A 16,877-nucleotide genomic window follows, 5' to 3' on the forward strand; every position below is an offset into this window, starting at 1 on the left:
CGATGCCACTACCCAGCTACGTAGGTTTTGGGATCTCATTACTTTGCGCTGTGAAGTCTTTATCTCCAGATTGAAAAAGATTCTTCCCTTCTCTAATCTTGTTTCTCTCAGGAAGCAGCTCAATGACTCCGCTGATTTCTTTAACTGAAAGGATGATTTTTTTTTCTTCCTTTTTTTCATTTTGAGAATTCATTTATCTCTACCCTCCGATTAATATTTCTTGCGGGATTTTTTCTCGTCAGTAAAGTGACTTCCGACGACGTATATATATATCCTCGCTTTGTGGGCATTTATCAAGATATAGGTATGAACGTTCGTTCAATGCGTCTAGAGAGCATCTTTCCCAGGATTGTGGCAGCGTTAAGAAACGAAGGTGGAGATGATTGATGGTGAATTGCCACAATGATTATTTTGGATATTTTGACAAATTAAATTTGTTGCTCTCTCTCTCTCTCTCTCTCTCTCTCTCTCTCTCTCTCTCTCTCTCTCTCTCTCTCTCTCTCTATTGCCACAACGCTGGTGTGAGATAGTTGGGCCTAAAATGGATGACTAATGCAGCCGTATGTATCCCACAATGATTACGGATATTTTGGCAAATAAAATTTTTTACCCCCTCTCTCTCTCTCTCTCTCTCTCTCTCTCTCTCTCTCATGGGTAATGCAACCGTACCTATGCTACAATGATTATGGATATTTTGGCAAATTAATTTTTTTGCTCTCTCTCTCTCTCTCTCTCTCTCTCTCTCTCTCTCTCTCTCTCTCTCTTGTCACAACGCTGGAGTGAGATAAATCGGCCGGTGCCTAGCGGAACGAAAGTCGGGCCTAAAATGGATAGCTAATGCAGCCCCGTATCTATGGGCATTCTATGGACTATATCTTTCGATTTCCTCCCCCTTTGACTACGCAGCAGCTCGCGTAATCTGCGTTAATCTCAAAATGATGAGGAGGGAATGTTTAGTAGTTTAGTCTCTTCCCCAAGAGAGGGGAAAGGGACACAGCAACGCAGCCAGCGAGCCTTTGCGTGCGGAATGTTTCCTCTAGACGGAAATAAACCCTCATTACACCTGCTGCATGATTCCTAAAAAAAAAAAAAAAAATGTCAGTGAAGGTGTGAACGGTGAATCGTCTAGTGATGCAGTGACTCATTTGACGACGACGTGTTTGTATGCAAATCGAAACGCAGGTGTATATAGTATGAAGGCAATATGAATATTTTCTTATATACTCATGTATTTAGTATATATATATATATATATATATATATATATATATATATATATATATATATATGCATATATACACATAGTACATATACGTATATGTAATATATATATATATATATTATATATATATATATATATATATATATATATATATTTATTTACATGTTATATAAATGAACACACATACATATACATATATATGTGTGTGTATGTATATATATTATTATATATATATATATATATATATATATATATATATATATATATAGATTATATATATATCTTATTATATATACAATACATATACACATATGTGTGTATAGCCACGCATATATATATATATATATATATATAACTATATATTTATATATATATATATAATATATCAAGGATGATAAAAAAAAACAATATTAAGCAATGTCCGTTTGCCACCTGCTAGACTTCTAACAAATTTACCTTAATATATAACCTGACATAACTTTCATCCCTGAATCGTAAGAAATAGGCGTGCATAGAATGCACGAAGAAAGCGAAATGCAGTGTGAAATGCACCCACTGCATTTCTTCTGGTTCCAAAGTCCAGTTCATAGTAATCCCCGTGGCTCCATTGCGTATGCATGCAGTGCATGATGCATCATGACGAAGCGTAGGGTTAAAGCTGTGTGACTGAACGCGCCAGAAGAATCGCTTGCGTGTGTTTGTATATTTGTTGTTTTTTGCGTGTGTATTTTTTTCCGTCATTAAAATCTCGAGGAAAAGAGTGGGCAGCAAACAAAAGGGGAATCGGTAATTCTGGAATAAACAATACAAGTCCGTAATTGATTTCAGTTCTCCCGTTTGCTAAGCTTCAGTTTTTGCAACTCGGGCGGCGTGAAAAATAATAATGAACATTTCAACCTCGTTTTGTTGACCTATTGTGTTTTGTCCGAGCAAAAAAAAAAAAAAAAAAAAAAAAAAATAAAAAAAAAAAAAACAAACAAATACTTCCCCTTTAAATGGCGTTCGCGGTAAAATGGATTATCATGAACCTTGCTAGAGGCTATACGTATAACAATGCAGCCTTTATATGAATGTTTCACACCTGCGTTGCGTTGCCGAGGCGAAGAGATAGGCGGCAGCGACAGGTGAATGAATGTATAGTGAGGTTCTCAGCGCCATCTTTAAACCGATTACGGAAACAGTTCCGCCATCGTTGTTGTTGTTGTTGTTGTTGTTGAAGGTTAAGCCAGCCTTGTGCTGGCACGGGCTCTTGCTCTTAGAGCAGCCCGTAATGGGGTTCCGCCATCGGCTCCGATTGAAGAAAACGTCGGACGGTCTAAAATTGAAACTGAAGTGGGTTCATGACAAGAAATGTACAGATTCAGGTCGCGTCGATAATTCCTTCTTTGATGCGTCCGTGAGCGATTGTTTTTCCCCGGGGGTTGGGGCGGGGGAGGGGGGGAGGGGGGGAGCTGTGGGGGGGAAGAGGAATATCAACACGACATGATGACCATAAAACCAAAAAAAAAAACCAGAATTGAAGATTAATGGTGATCGTAGTTTATGGCTTGTCATAGATCAATAAAATGAGTAGCCATAAGGACCAAGAGCCCCGCCCCCCCCCCACCCACCCCCGCCCCCCCGCCCCCCGCCCCAACTTTCTCGGATGAGATAACACAATGGCAGTTTCATTTCAGGCCAATGCTCTACTGCGCTGAATTCACACGTAATTGAGAGTGAATTGACATAAAATGACGTTCAGCTTTCAGATATGTTCTAATTTTTCATGTTTTTTTTCCCCTAAGAATCCTGATTATTACTTGTGTAAGGAACGGCAGCAGGATGGGAACTAGCTAAGCGGGATGGGTTGTCGATAACTGTATCATGTTTACCAGATACAGCTGGTATAGCTCTCGTGACCATTTGTATAGAACACGGAGCCGCATTCGAGACTTCAATACGAAGAAGCTTTTGCCACATTTCTGAAGTACAGCGAGAATTGGCCAAAAAAATTTAAAAAATTAAAAATAAATTAAAATGTAAACATGTGACATGTTAATTTACGTGATTTTAGACAATTGCTTTTTCCATCAAATTGGTTTTTTTTATCATATCCAACAACTGGATTCGTCTTTGTTTTTCCCGTTTATCTTTGTTAAATCTATTGGGCAAAAATAAAAGTTGCTAAATAAAAGATATACATTTCCAAAAAGAAAAGTATTGAGGTTACTTGATTCGCTTGGTATTATGTTACGTCTGAAGATGACATGAAATCCTTTGAAAATGAAAGTTACAAATTCTGTACACCAGAAAGACGTCGTATTTTCTTATTATAAATAGTGAGTGGAATGGTCTGCGGTTAAAGAAACGGAGTGTCCCTAGAATATGTACCTGTAACTTATTTACCTGCTATCAACTTTGTTATCAAGATCTCAGTGTGATATTTACTACCATTCATAGTAAATCGTTTAGTGACCACTTTTGGGCTATCAGCTAAGAATATTCGTACTATGTTCGTTATATACGAACAAAAGAGTAATCAATCCGAAAGGTAAACTTAGAATCAAAAACGTATATATAGTAGTAATCATTTTTGAGGTATACGGCTAAAGATTCAATTATGGCATGAGATCTGTCATAAGAACCAAGATTAGAGTCTGCAGAAATTCTACTTTTTACACACACACACACACATACACAAGCACACACACACACACACACACACCCACACACACACACACACACACACACACACACACATATATATATATATATATATGCGTGTGTGTGTGTATGTGGATGTGTATTTGTGTATGGATACAGTACATGATGAAAAATCATCTGCTTGTACGTAAAGTTAGGCGGAATTTTAATAGGACAACGCACCTGATCTTAATTTTTTACCACTGTTCCAGTAAGGGGTAGAGTCATAACTTTGTGAATGAATTAACAAAGAACTATAATAACAAAAGAGCCTTCTCCGTGTGTGGTACTGTGTGTGGAGTGTAGCCATCAATGAAAGCCAGATGACACTAACGTAGAAGTATCATAATTATTAGGAAAGGCATGGGGATGAGTCTTACATTTTCATCCCAAAAATCAGTATCTAGTTCTTCCCAGTTTCTTTTCTTATTATTATTATTATTATTATTATTATTATTATTATTATTATTATTATTATTATTAAGCTGCCTTTTAAAAGAAAGTTAATATTGATGATAATAGTAATAGTAACAACTATTTTTCAAACGAAAATATGCTACTGCGCAGTTGCTCCCGCTAAAGGAAATGTTGGTTTGAATATTTTCATTCTGTGGCAGGCACAGGTGATAGGAACGTGCAAAATTCGGGTCTCGTTAGGTAAATTCAGTTTCTTTTCTGGGGAGCCCATGAATATGCAAAGTAAAAATGTCGGCCGTTTTTAACCAGTTCTGCAAAGACAAAAAACTAGTAAAGAGTTCCTCTGTCTCCGCAAACTATGCTGGATAGGTTTTGTTCATTCGCCCGTCTGTCTGTTCATGAAACATCTCAGACGATTTTTGACTGATGAAATAAAGAGAAATTTCTTGGAGTTCTTGATTAGGTATTGTTATGTGTTTACACAGTGAACAGGAATTTTGCTTAGTTGCGGTAATATTGTTCCTTTTTTTTTTTTTTTTTTTTTTGCTCCAAACGAAAGCCGAGACTTTGATGTAAATATTCAGACATATTCGATTTCGTATTAAGAATTTTACGAGCATTCGCGAAGTTATGGGCTGTAAGTGCAGCCAATTCTTTAGTACTTTTGTCTTTACTACTGGTCTCTCGGCCAGTGCATTTAAGCAGCGTTGGGTCTGGTTGGTCAGTGAGAGGGTGACTGCCTTTATGTATGTGTATGCATTATAAATGTATATGTGTATACATAGAGGGCGTTCGTTTTTGAGTGAGGCAGGGAGGTGGCCTAAGCATCAACCTATGTACCTGGTAGATAGTTAACTGTAATGGTTTGCATCCAGTGGGGAGAATCGCTTGTCTAGATAATTCATCCGAAAATACCGAAACTCGGTCGGAAAGGTGGCGCATTCAAAGGGCGCCGCCTTCGGGAAAAATATATGATTATATTTCAGTTGGTGAATGACCATCATAAAGTACATTTCTCCTTTCCAGACCACTGGATGTAACCTGCAGCTAAATTTCTAGTCACGTCGCCAAGTTCGTAGAATTATAGGTTACAGGAGGATATTTGTCTTTGCCTAAAGTGAGACTGAATATCGGTTTCCCAGCGTTTATAAAGTAACGCGAGATTTGAATGTAAATATTTTGAATTTGTGTGTAGCGAGTACGAAGATGTGGCTGTTTTCTTGGTGAAAGGTTTATTTTTCCTATTAATTTCATTTATCTGTTTGGTTTACGTTTATTTTATCTTGTCAGATTTTCTTTTGCATTATTATTATTATTATTATATTAATAGATTATTATTGGCGATGGGAGAATCGAGCAGGTTCTCGAAAGCTCTCTATTGCATATGTATTTTTGATATATATTTACACCGACCTCATTGTGAATTTCCTCACCATTATTATTATTATTATTATTATTATTATTATTATTATTATTATTATTATTATTATTATTATTATTATTATTCAGAGGATGAACCCTATTCAAATGGAACAAGCCCACACGGGCTATTGACTTCAGATTTAAGGCACCACAGATTATTATTATTATTATTATTATTATTATTATTATTATTATTATTATTATTATTATTATTATTATTATTATTATTATTATTATTATTATAGCTGTGTTTCAACGGCATTTAATTTTATATAGAATCTTCTCAATTCTTCTTATTATCTTTTTCTCATCAACATGTAACTGGTGTATCAGAAAAAGACAATAAGAAGAACTTGAGAACATTCTATATAAATTAAATGCCGTTGAAACAGCTATAATATTTAATGCTACTGCCCTCTGAGAAGGCTCCTCCTTCTTCTTCTTCTTCTTCTTCTTCTTCTTATTATTATTATTATTATTATGAGTATTATTATTTAATTATATATCAGTCGATTACCCTTTATTTTTTTGGCTTCACATAAAACTGATTCTTTCTCAATAGATTTTTTTTTTCTGCTTTTATTATTCCTTTACGGCATATATATTTCAGCTATCATGATAACATTTATCATTACACATTTTCAAAAACTTATGTGCCACTTCTTAGCCAGCGGCTTACAAACAGAGAAAAAGAAATGAGAGAGAGAGAGAGAGAGAGAGAGAGAGAGTTACGATGCCACTGATTTATCTGTATAATAAAGTCTTTGTAACATAAGTTCATAATGTCCCTTTCATTACAGTTCCGTACTGTATTAGTTTGAATCTGTAGCCATAATAGACTCATTTTCAGATCAAGGGGGGTATAGGTAATAGGTCTGATAATTCAAGGGGGTACTTGTTTAAAGAGAGAGAAATAAAAAGTTGAGAGGTCTCTACGCTAAAGTCGAAAGCATCTGGTCTTCACCCTATTTATATAGTTATCCGACTCCTAAGCCAATGGACCACGCAGTAGTTCGTTCTTGTCACCGGTATGTGTGCGAAAACCAAATTGTCTTCAAGAATAACTTTATACTTACGTGAATGATCTGTCTTCTAAAAAAAAGAATAAAGTTATTAGCCTAGTACAATCTCATATGCTTTTTATTTTACAATGATAAACAGTCATCTGTCATTTTCAACCTTTCCGTCATTTTTCATGTCCTCCCTTTTTCATGCCATATGGTACCATATTTCCTCAATTTTTTGTAAATACCCTTAAATTGCCATGACATACACATTGAGTTAGGGCAATATAAGCAATAATCATTTTTCACTCTCTGTTTTTTATTTAATATAACCCACGCTCATTTATTCTCTTCCTTCGTTGTTAAACATAACAGCGCCGTGAATTACATTTCATTTTTACCTAATCCCACAATCCTTAGCCAAAAAAAAAAAATTATACAAATAAAGCCAGATATCATTGGCACATCCTTTGCCATGACTCTTCATAGGCATGGGGAGATACACTGATTCCCTAATCATTAAAAATCAATCTTGTAACAGACCTTAACAGTCAGATGTGAGCGGCAGTTGGTCACAGTGAGGTCTGAGAAGTCACCGAAACGAATAAGCGACTATTCTCAATTCATTTGTTTAATGTAAACACACAAGAAATTTAGAAATCGTATTTTTCACACTCACACACTTACCAAAAAAAATACATTTCTTCTCCAAGCTGTAGACCTACTTATTACATATTTCATTCTTTTTTTTTTCACTTTGTAACCCTACTGAAATATAGCGTTTTCATTACAGGTTTTAAAAAAACCACTAACCTTGTATACGTTGTTTTACACGTTTACAAGCCACAGTTACTGTGTAATTACCTAATGTTCCTCTGAGGTTTTCCCTTTTTTGGCTACATTCCAGAGAGAGCCTTTTCTGGCCACACCAACATAAAGACTAATTTCCTATTGTTCTGCGTAAGATGTATCATTCCGAGATTCAAAAAGGACCACTTTGGCGATCAGCCCTTTGTTACCAGTGGTAACTTTGACCTTATTCTAGACCTCTTCATTTTTCCAGATTAGAAAAGTTATCGGTTTTTAGTTTTCTGTAAAAGAGAACGGTTGAGATGGCTATTGTCTGTCTGTCCGTCCGCCCTCAGATCTTAAAAACTACTGTGGCTAGAGAGCTGCAAATCGGTATGTTGATCATCCACCCTCCAATCATCAAACACACCAAATTGCAGCTCTCTAGCCTCAGTAGTTTTGATTTTATTCAAGGTTAAAGTTGGCCATCGACGTGCGTCTGGCAACGCTATAGGTGCCAACAACACAGGCCACCATCGGTCCATGGCTGATATTTTCATGGGCCGCAGCTGAGAGTTTCATTATACGCTGTACAGACAACTCGATTGCGACAATGAAACTTCGACGTCTCTTTTTGCTTGTTAGTCTATTTTTGATACGCTAGAAGCTTTTGCATTAGAAGGCGCACGCCTCCCTTCATCTCTTTTTGATTAGGTGTGGTGAAAGTGTGATGCCAGCAGCCATCATTACACCTAATGATTTCTGGACACCTGTGTCGCCTGCATCTGCTATTTTTAGACGCCGTTGCCCAACATAATTACAGGCCCCTCTGCGTCGAATCTTTTGAGACCTTACTAGTGACCTGATTACTGAATTCTGTTGGTAAATACCCCTGAGGAAGAAAAAAAAAAAACTTGTTTGATACCGACTCTCGTGTTTATCAGTTTGATTACAAGCTTGTACGAGCGAGTGTTTTTTATTTCTGCGTTTTTTACTTGTAACATATAAAGAATTACATAAAAAGACACAAACCAACTTCCGAGGTGAAGAAAGTGAGTCGCACCACAAATTAATATAGAGAGCTTCAGAGTTTTCCCCGTTCCCTGATTGCGTACTGTCCCTGAGGCTTTACACCTCATTTTCTACAATAAATGTATAGGTTTTTTTTTTTCTTTCTTTTTTTTCTCTTCCGTCCGTTATCTCGATTCTCCTCCGGCCGCTGCTAAGATAGATAGATAGATAGACGCGATCTCTCGAGGGGATACGTGTTCAGCACATCAGGCCTAAGAGATCGTGAGATATATACGAGGATGAATCGTCGACACTTCCGAAGCTGAGTCTTTCTTGGAGATTTTTTCTTAAAAAGACGTCCCATTCGATCGCTCAGTGATAAACGCACGGTCAGTCTTTGGCCGGATGCGGTAGGGAGCGCCCAGAAAAAAGTGACGCTCGGGTATAAAAAAAAAAAAAAAAAAGAAAAAAAAAAAAAAAAATGGAATAGATAAAGAAATAATAGAACAAGGTAGGTAAATAATATGAAAATAAATAAATGAATGAACAGACAAACAAAAAGAATTGGGACTATTTGAGAGACGAAAATACTAACAAAGATAACAGAAAGAATAATTTTAGCAGTTCGTTGAAAGCAGATGAAATTTTAACTAATGTTGATTAATTGCTATAGGCACCAGTCCACCGGTTTGTCAGGTCGCACGCACGAGAGCGCATGCGCACGTGTATGAGCAAACACACACACACAAGCACTATCATGATAAAATCTCTTTTACACTGGCAAGATAGCGTAGTACGTGACTGTACGTGAACAACTTAATATACATAACAAGTAATAAACAGAGAAAAAAAAATAAACTGACCAACTGCTATTTCTACTACATCTCTTATTATTTGCTCTTGAATTTTTTTATGCTGATATTATATTTTTTCTCTGTCGAATACGAAATTTTGTTCATTTTTATAATATTAACAAAGAATTTGAATTACAAGTTCATGAGTTTTCATGAAACAACTTGGCATTCCCAAAGAACACATTCCCAGGACTAAAGGATGGCTTTACACAGTTCCTGACATCTTTTTAGCACTTGCAGACGAACTTTCGTAAGGTACCCAAAGTCCGGTGCCTTACTAAAATAATCTGTTTACATAAATTCCCCGAAATTGGTGTCATTAATGAAGTCAAGTGAGTTTTATTTTGCGCTACATAGCGGCAATGAACATAATATAGCAATGATTGTCGGCAACTATTAAAAACCCTCCGTAGGAGGATAGTGCCGTCAGTGGACCTCATGCGGTGGACTGTACGCATTACTTAAGGTTCTTTACAACGTGCCTTCGGCCCCTAGCTGCAACCACTTTCGTTCCTTTTACTGTAGCTCCTTTCATATTCTCTTTCTTCATCTTACTTTCCACCCTCTCCTAATACTTGAATCGTAGTGTAACTGCTTGGAGGTTTTCCTCCTGTTCCACCTTTTAATGTCAATTTCCATTTCAGCGCTGAATGACCTCATAAGTCCCAATGCTTGAACTCAACACTATTAAATATAGGCTACTTAGTGCAAAACCTAACAGTAAGATTCTAAAGGATGCCAGATAACGTGCTTTTAGGTCACCGCCTTAATAACTAATGTAAAATAAGGGTGTAAAGCTGTCTACACCCGGTGACCCCGAAGCTATATATGCGGTCCTTTAAAAGAAGCAGTTAATCAGGATAAACCAGTGAAATGGGCACAACAAGGTAAAAAAATTAAAGCATTGGCAACATCCTATGACGTCAACGATTTCATGATAGCGAGAGAACGTAGTGGGTAATGACGGCGTCTTTGAATGCTCGATAAAGTATCGGGGTAAAAATACTTGAATACCCACCTGATTGATTCATTTCCCGCGAATAGAAACGACAGCGCACTTGTGTAGCATTCATCAATGCGTTGCACACACTCATCCTTAGGACACCAATTACGAACCCTCTTCCTCACCCCTCCCCAACCCCCACCCACACAACCTACCCAACATAAACCCACCCCCGCCTTACGTTGAGATGTTACCGCCGCTGCGTAGTTGCACCTTTGATGTGTTTTCGAACATTTTCTCATCTAGCTTTGTTGCCTCAGTCTCTCTAGTAAAGCGCCTCAGTGGCGTGATCGGTATGGTATTGACCTGCCACCGCGATGGCCGAGAGTTCGATTCTCGGGCATTCCACTGAGGTGCTAGAGATATGTATTTCTGGTGGTAGAAGTTCACTCTCGACGTGATTCGGAAGTCACGTTAAGCCGTTGGTCCCGTTGCTGAATAACCACTGGTTCCATGCAACGTAAAAACACCATGCAATTAAACAAACAAACAATCGGAACTACTCTAATGGTACCTGTATACAATAAGTCTCCCTCGTCAGCAAAAAAGCGGTCACTGTGATGTAAAACAATTATTAGAGTGTTTTAAGACAATTTCTTTACATCATGTTGTAACACTGATATATTGGCTCGTATATAATGCACAAGAATATCTACTATACACTGATCGCTGAGGGCTTAGTAGTGAGAGTCGGTTTTCATGTAAAATATATGTTTCACTAATTACTCAGTTTGGGTTCCCTGGGTTCATCGTGACGACTTGCTATTAGTCTAGACTTGAATGTCTTCGACAAGAATGTAATGGAATGGTTTTGAGATGAAGTTGCTAGACTCATGGCCAAAGCCCCAGAGATGGTGGAAGGACTTCTTTTCCTTCAGATACTCACTGAATTATCGACGTGCTACGAAATGCAGAAGTGTGACAAATTAAAGTTCAATTATTCTAAAATGGTATACTACAGTTTTATCAGTGTTGATATGAGTTTTTAAAATAATCAACTGCACATGCTGGTGTTAATAAAGTCGTAATAGCTCATTGTGACGGACCCAGAAGCCCAAACCAGTCTTCTTGATCCTTACAAGCCGAAGCAACAACTCGAAACAAGTCATAGACAAAAGTGGAACTGTGAGCTCTGTGGGGTAACGAACCCTACGGTGAAAACCCCTAAAAAAAAAAAAAAAAAAAAAAAAAAAAAAAAAGCGATTAATGTTCCAACCACGCGGAAAAAAAATAACTACCGATGTTATAGCGGTTTGGTGCAAGAGGCAATTTTTGGCATTTTCTATTTAAAACCTACAGACAATCCTGGAATCGTGGAGTGAACATTATCACTGACATATATATTTCCCTCTACATTAAATTAATCATGAGCTTCAGTTTAAAGGGATGATTAAACAGCATTAAAGTATATTACTTGTTAGACAAGCGTCTAATAATAATCCATGAATGTGTCAAAAAGCGAGTCTAACTCTGGGGTAAGGTCTCTACTTCGTTTGAAAACCGGTTCTGAACCTCACATATGAGCGACAGTGAATACAAGGGAAGTTCAGAAGCTAACAAAGTTAAGAAAGTCGTACGTAAATGAGGACTGAAAGTTGTCGATGTTTGTTTGTATGGTGTTTTGACGTTGCATGGAACCAGTGGTTATTCAGCAACGGGACCAATGGCTTTACGTGACTTCCGAACCACGTCGAGAGCGAACTTCTATCACCAGAAATGCACATCTCTCACACCTCAATGGAATGCCCGGGAATCGAACTCGCTGCCACGGAGGTGGTGCGCCAACACCATACCGACCATACCACTGAAGCGTTTTTGAGAGTTGTTGATGGACTGCCTTTAAATGATGGTTCCTTGTCGCTTTAGTTGGTCGTTGGAGTTTGGTTCGAATTTTGTGAATCATTCAGATATTCTCAAGTTCACCTCATTGTCAAGGGTAACAATGTCTGTCACTGAATCGTACTTTAGCATTAATTGGCAATTATTAGTGAACTTAGTGTACGACTTAAATTTGCTTTGGTTTTTACAAAGACTAGTGCTGCACTGACGGTGATTTCATCACTGACTTCCTGTTCCTGCAAAGTCTCAAGTGTGTCGCTCTCACCTTACATCCTGGATGATGAGAGAGACACATTTGATACATAGCTGAAACGAAAATTCAATGATAAAATGACTGTCGATTCAGGTAAGTAAAAAAAATTTATATTCATATTTGACATTGCCAAAGTAAGGCACTTACTATATATAAGTGTATGTCAGTGTATTTCTTGAATATCATATATTTCCAACAACAATTTCCAACAACACTGCGAAGACTAACGGAAAAATAAATCCTTTTTTTCAGACAAAACATAAGTATAACTTCAATTCAGGCAACAATATTTTGCTATAACAGAACAAATAAGGTTCATTATCTACGCAATGAAATTGCCTACAGAAATGGAAAGCGTGAGCTAATTCTATCCGGAATGAAGAAAAAACTTGCTAATCCCATTAACAGCAAAACAAAATTGTAGGAGTATGAGTGTCCAGTCAAAAGTTTTATTTGTAAAAAATACATTTTTCCAAATGGTGAAATAAGGATAGACCTGAAAATCTTAATATTGCACGGTTTGTGTGCGGAAATTAATAATTTTTTTTTAACGCAGCCATCGGTGAGATAAGATTTATTTGTGAAATGACAAAACGAGCAGTGTGCAGCCGGGAATATGAGTTATCTGTATGAAAATGTCTAAGACTGCTAATGTTACTACCATCAGGTTAAGTCATCTCTTTCGTAGTTCATACAATTCACTGGATAGCTCCCATGAAAATGGTTGTTTTTAGTCTAATGAAAACAATCCGTAATTTACTACAGTCAGCGTAAGTTTTCCATATTCAAAAGTACGAAATTTTAATTCATCTTAGCAGCAAAAAGTAAGTTTTAAAAATAAATTAAAATTCCTCATGTTGATGTTGTGGAGATGCAAAATTACGAATTTTGCAGCCACTGTTACAAGATTTCTATACCGCGATGAATAAAACTCATATTTTGCTGCAGTAAAATTAGTAGGGTTTTTAATACAGAAAATTATTCTAACCTACAATGTTAATGGCACACGGTCAGGTTTTCCATTTATAAAGAAATGCCAAAATTCACACGGAACCCTAAACACTTTTCTTTGATCGTAATATATATAATAATAATCATGATTCTGCCTCTAAAGTAAGTCTTGCAGTTGCAAAAATTTATTATCAAGTTTTTATCAATATAACGAAGTGAAGATCTCTGTGCGGCTTGATGTCGGGGTGGATCAAAGGCGCGCGAAAAAAATGAAAAGAATAAAAACTAAAAACGCGAAAATTAAAGCCTTTACTTAAAACTTGCAGGTTACTCTTGAGTGGTAATTAAAGGGGACTAAAGATAGCCGCTATTTTATGAGATATTCTTCGCGTGACCATTTAATTGATGTTTTAAAGAACTCTGTATTAAAGGGGCGTTAAGTATACCTGCGTGTTTTTTCGTTATACTACACAGCCTCTCACTTCACTTCAAAGACTGGCTTAGGAATTGATAGCTGCAGAGCTAATAATTATATATATATATATATATATATATATATATATATATAGTATATATATATATATGATAGTATATATATAATATATAATATATATATATACACTATATATATATATATATTTGTGCAGAGAAAGACACTTTTTCTTTGTTGTTGTGCGTATATACTCGTAAGTTGTTTATGTACATATCAGATAGAAGGGAATATATAATATATATATATATATATATATATATTATATATATATATATATATTATATATAGAGAGAGAGAGAGAGAGAGAGAGAGAGAGAGAGAGAGAGAGAGAGAGAGAGAGAGAGAGAATTTTCTTTGTCATGCGCACGTAGGTGTTGATATATATATATCAGGTAGATAAAAGTAATGGTATTGTATAAACAGCATGCATTCATATTTATCATAATAAATTAAATGAGAGAGAGAGAGAGAGAGAGAGAGAGAGAGAGAGAGAGAGAGAGAGAGAGAGGTGGGGGGAGGTGACTTGTCCGTAACAGGTACATTTTGCATGAGATGCATATTCAAAAACACACACCCACACCTTTGGGGGACTTACCTTTATACAAAATGTTATTGTTGATGACGCTGTTGAACAGATTGGCCGTGAACTTTGACCGCTTTAGTATCCAAAACATTTTCCGCGTTTGTGTTTCTGCGTTTCTTTTTTGTCTTTTCTGTTATTTTATTTCGAAACCTATCGGTACTGCGAGGAAACTGGCGTCTGAGTTGTGTTTTCTTATTTCGAGGTATCGCTGCCGGTGTCCATTTCTTGATTTTGTTACGATTGTCGTTTGTTTCGTGGCGGCGACATTAAAGGGAAGGAATTTGTTTGTGTTTCCCTACTCAGGTTGACTCCAGCTGACGCTCCGTTGCGTCATACTTTCCCGGACGAACGTTGACTCTTGACGATTCTCTACTTTTTTTTTTTTTTTTCTTTTGAACGTTTGATGGTCTTCGACTCGGTTTATTTTTTGTTTACGTTATTTTGTTTTTTAATTAAGGACATACATTTTCTTTAGTTTCGTGGTACCTGTAGAGCATTAATGCAGGGAGTACTTTCTTGGCAATTTATTGTTTACACTGGGATGGGCTGCAAGATACTGAGGGCTATTATAGTCCAATTTTAAGGACACGTTGATGACTAAAAATTAAACTATCAATTCAGGAGACTTTCCTTTGTTGTAATCAGCCTTCTTATGACCTTCGTCAAGTTTCATACTTAAAGAGATGACAGTATTATTTGATTTTGTTGGGGGAGCTCGATCTGCGTTTATGTGAGCAATGAACGTGCAATGCGATGTTGGCGTCTTTCTGAAGTTTTCTTTGCGAACTTTTGAAGGCTCCTTGGTGACGGATTTGATACTGTGTGATACTAAAATGATTATAGTGTTTCGCTTTATAATTCTAAGTTTGTCTCGCCTGTTACTTTCCGTATGTTTGCAGTTTTCTTTATTCAAGTCAGTTTGCAAGTAAATCCTGATTTAGAATAGGATGTAGGAGGGATTAGTATTTATATATATTTTTTTTATTTATGGACTACAAAACCTCGAACTAAAATGGGCAAATTTTCTCGAAGTTACGCGCAAGTCACTTGATCATCACACTAGTCCATGAACAAGACCTTGACCAGTTACAGCAAGATCTCCAGCAGTACGTGTTTTCCATCGTCACGTCCAACGAACAGACTCCGCCGGGTAAGTTCTTTGGATTTCGTGTCTCCTAGCTGGTCCCGTCTCTCGCTCTCTCTCTCTCTCTCTCTCTCTTTCTCTTTCACTCTCGCTCTCCCTCTCGCACAAAGTTCATGCAATTTTGACCAAGTATTCGCACGCACTGTTTACATTGCTGCAAAACTCATCAAAGAAATGAAAGCAAGATGTTCTTGGGCGTCTCTATTGATCTTGTGCTCTTGCTGATAAAAACACGCACTGCCGCTGCTGCCGTTCGTCACATAGGTTGAAGACTCCGAAGGGGAGTTTTGTCAGGCGACGGAACAGGGGCGCGAAATATCCCGTCCCGTCGACTGCCTGAGCCACACTGAGCCACAGATACGGACAGTCTAAGCTTCGGAGCCGGCGGGAGTAGGGACCAGTGGCACTCTGCAGGAGAGGGAGAGGGAGTGAGTGAGTGTGTGAGAGAGAGAGAGACACAGACACACACACACAGACACACAAACAGACAGACAGACAGGCAGGCAGATAAAGAACGATGTAGTAATGTTAGCTGACCTTGTCGTTCTGTTGGAGAAAGTGTTTGGAGTGTTAAGGAAATTCCATCGCTCGTTCTTTTTATATCAGAAAACCTTTGACGTCTTTCCCTTCACAAAATCGCAGTAGCTGTGGCCCCAGTTCGTAATAGATACTCAATAAATCCTTTTGGAGAACTGACCAGTTTTCCATACCTTATATTCTTGCAAATATTCGGTTAGCTTCAACTCAGATCAGTAATATCAAATCCATCAGAGGCTTTCTTAACAATATCGCCTGTTTTTAAAACCAAATAATCAATTCTTTGCAGTATTTTGGAAGTTGTAACGTTAGGTCGGAATAACAGATCAATAAATTCCTCACAGGGCTTCGGTAGATGTAAAGCTGTGTGCTATATCACACTATTATCATTCCTTTTAGATATGTTGGTATTTGTAACGCCAGTTTTCCATACTTATCACGCTTTCTTCCAAAAAGCTTTTGGGTAATTGCGACGCCAGTGTGCATTCCTATAGTAGATTCACATCAACTGTGCATCTGATGTCGAAGCCAGTCCCTTACGACGCTCCTCATTGGTTGTTGATAAGCCAATCACAGGGCTGGAAACTCCCAGTCTCTAGAGAGAGTTCGCATAGGCAGGATGTATGTTCCACCTATCCTGAAGGATACCTTTGAAAGACGTATTCCTCAAGAG

At 37.3% G+C, this 16,877-nt stretch overlaps 1 protein-coding gene across 1 annotated transcript in view; it reads right to left on the reverse strand.

Annotated features, from left to right (window-relative positions):
• LOC135224303 (uncharacterized) overlaps positions 1-16,032 on the reverse strand; it is a 235,468-nt gene extending 219,436 nt beyond the window's left edge. The window contains exon 1 of the mRNA XM_064263166.1: positions 14,536-16,032. Within this exon, the coding sequence (XP_064119236.1) occupies positions 14,536-14,614 (79 nt within the window). The 5' untranslated portion in view covers positions 14,615-16,032. The remainder of the gene's footprint in view (positions 1-14,535) is intronic.
• Between the last annotated feature and the right edge of the window lie 845 nt (positions 16,033-16,877).

Source organism: Macrobrachium nipponense, chromosome 12 (assembly GCF_015104395.2).
Source record: "Macrobrachium nipponense isolate FS-2020 chromosome 12, ASM1510439v2, whole genome shotgun sequence".
Classification (NCBI taxonomy): domain Eukaryota; kingdom Metazoa; phylum Arthropoda; class Malacostraca; order Decapoda; family Palaemonidae; genus Macrobrachium; species Macrobrachium nipponense.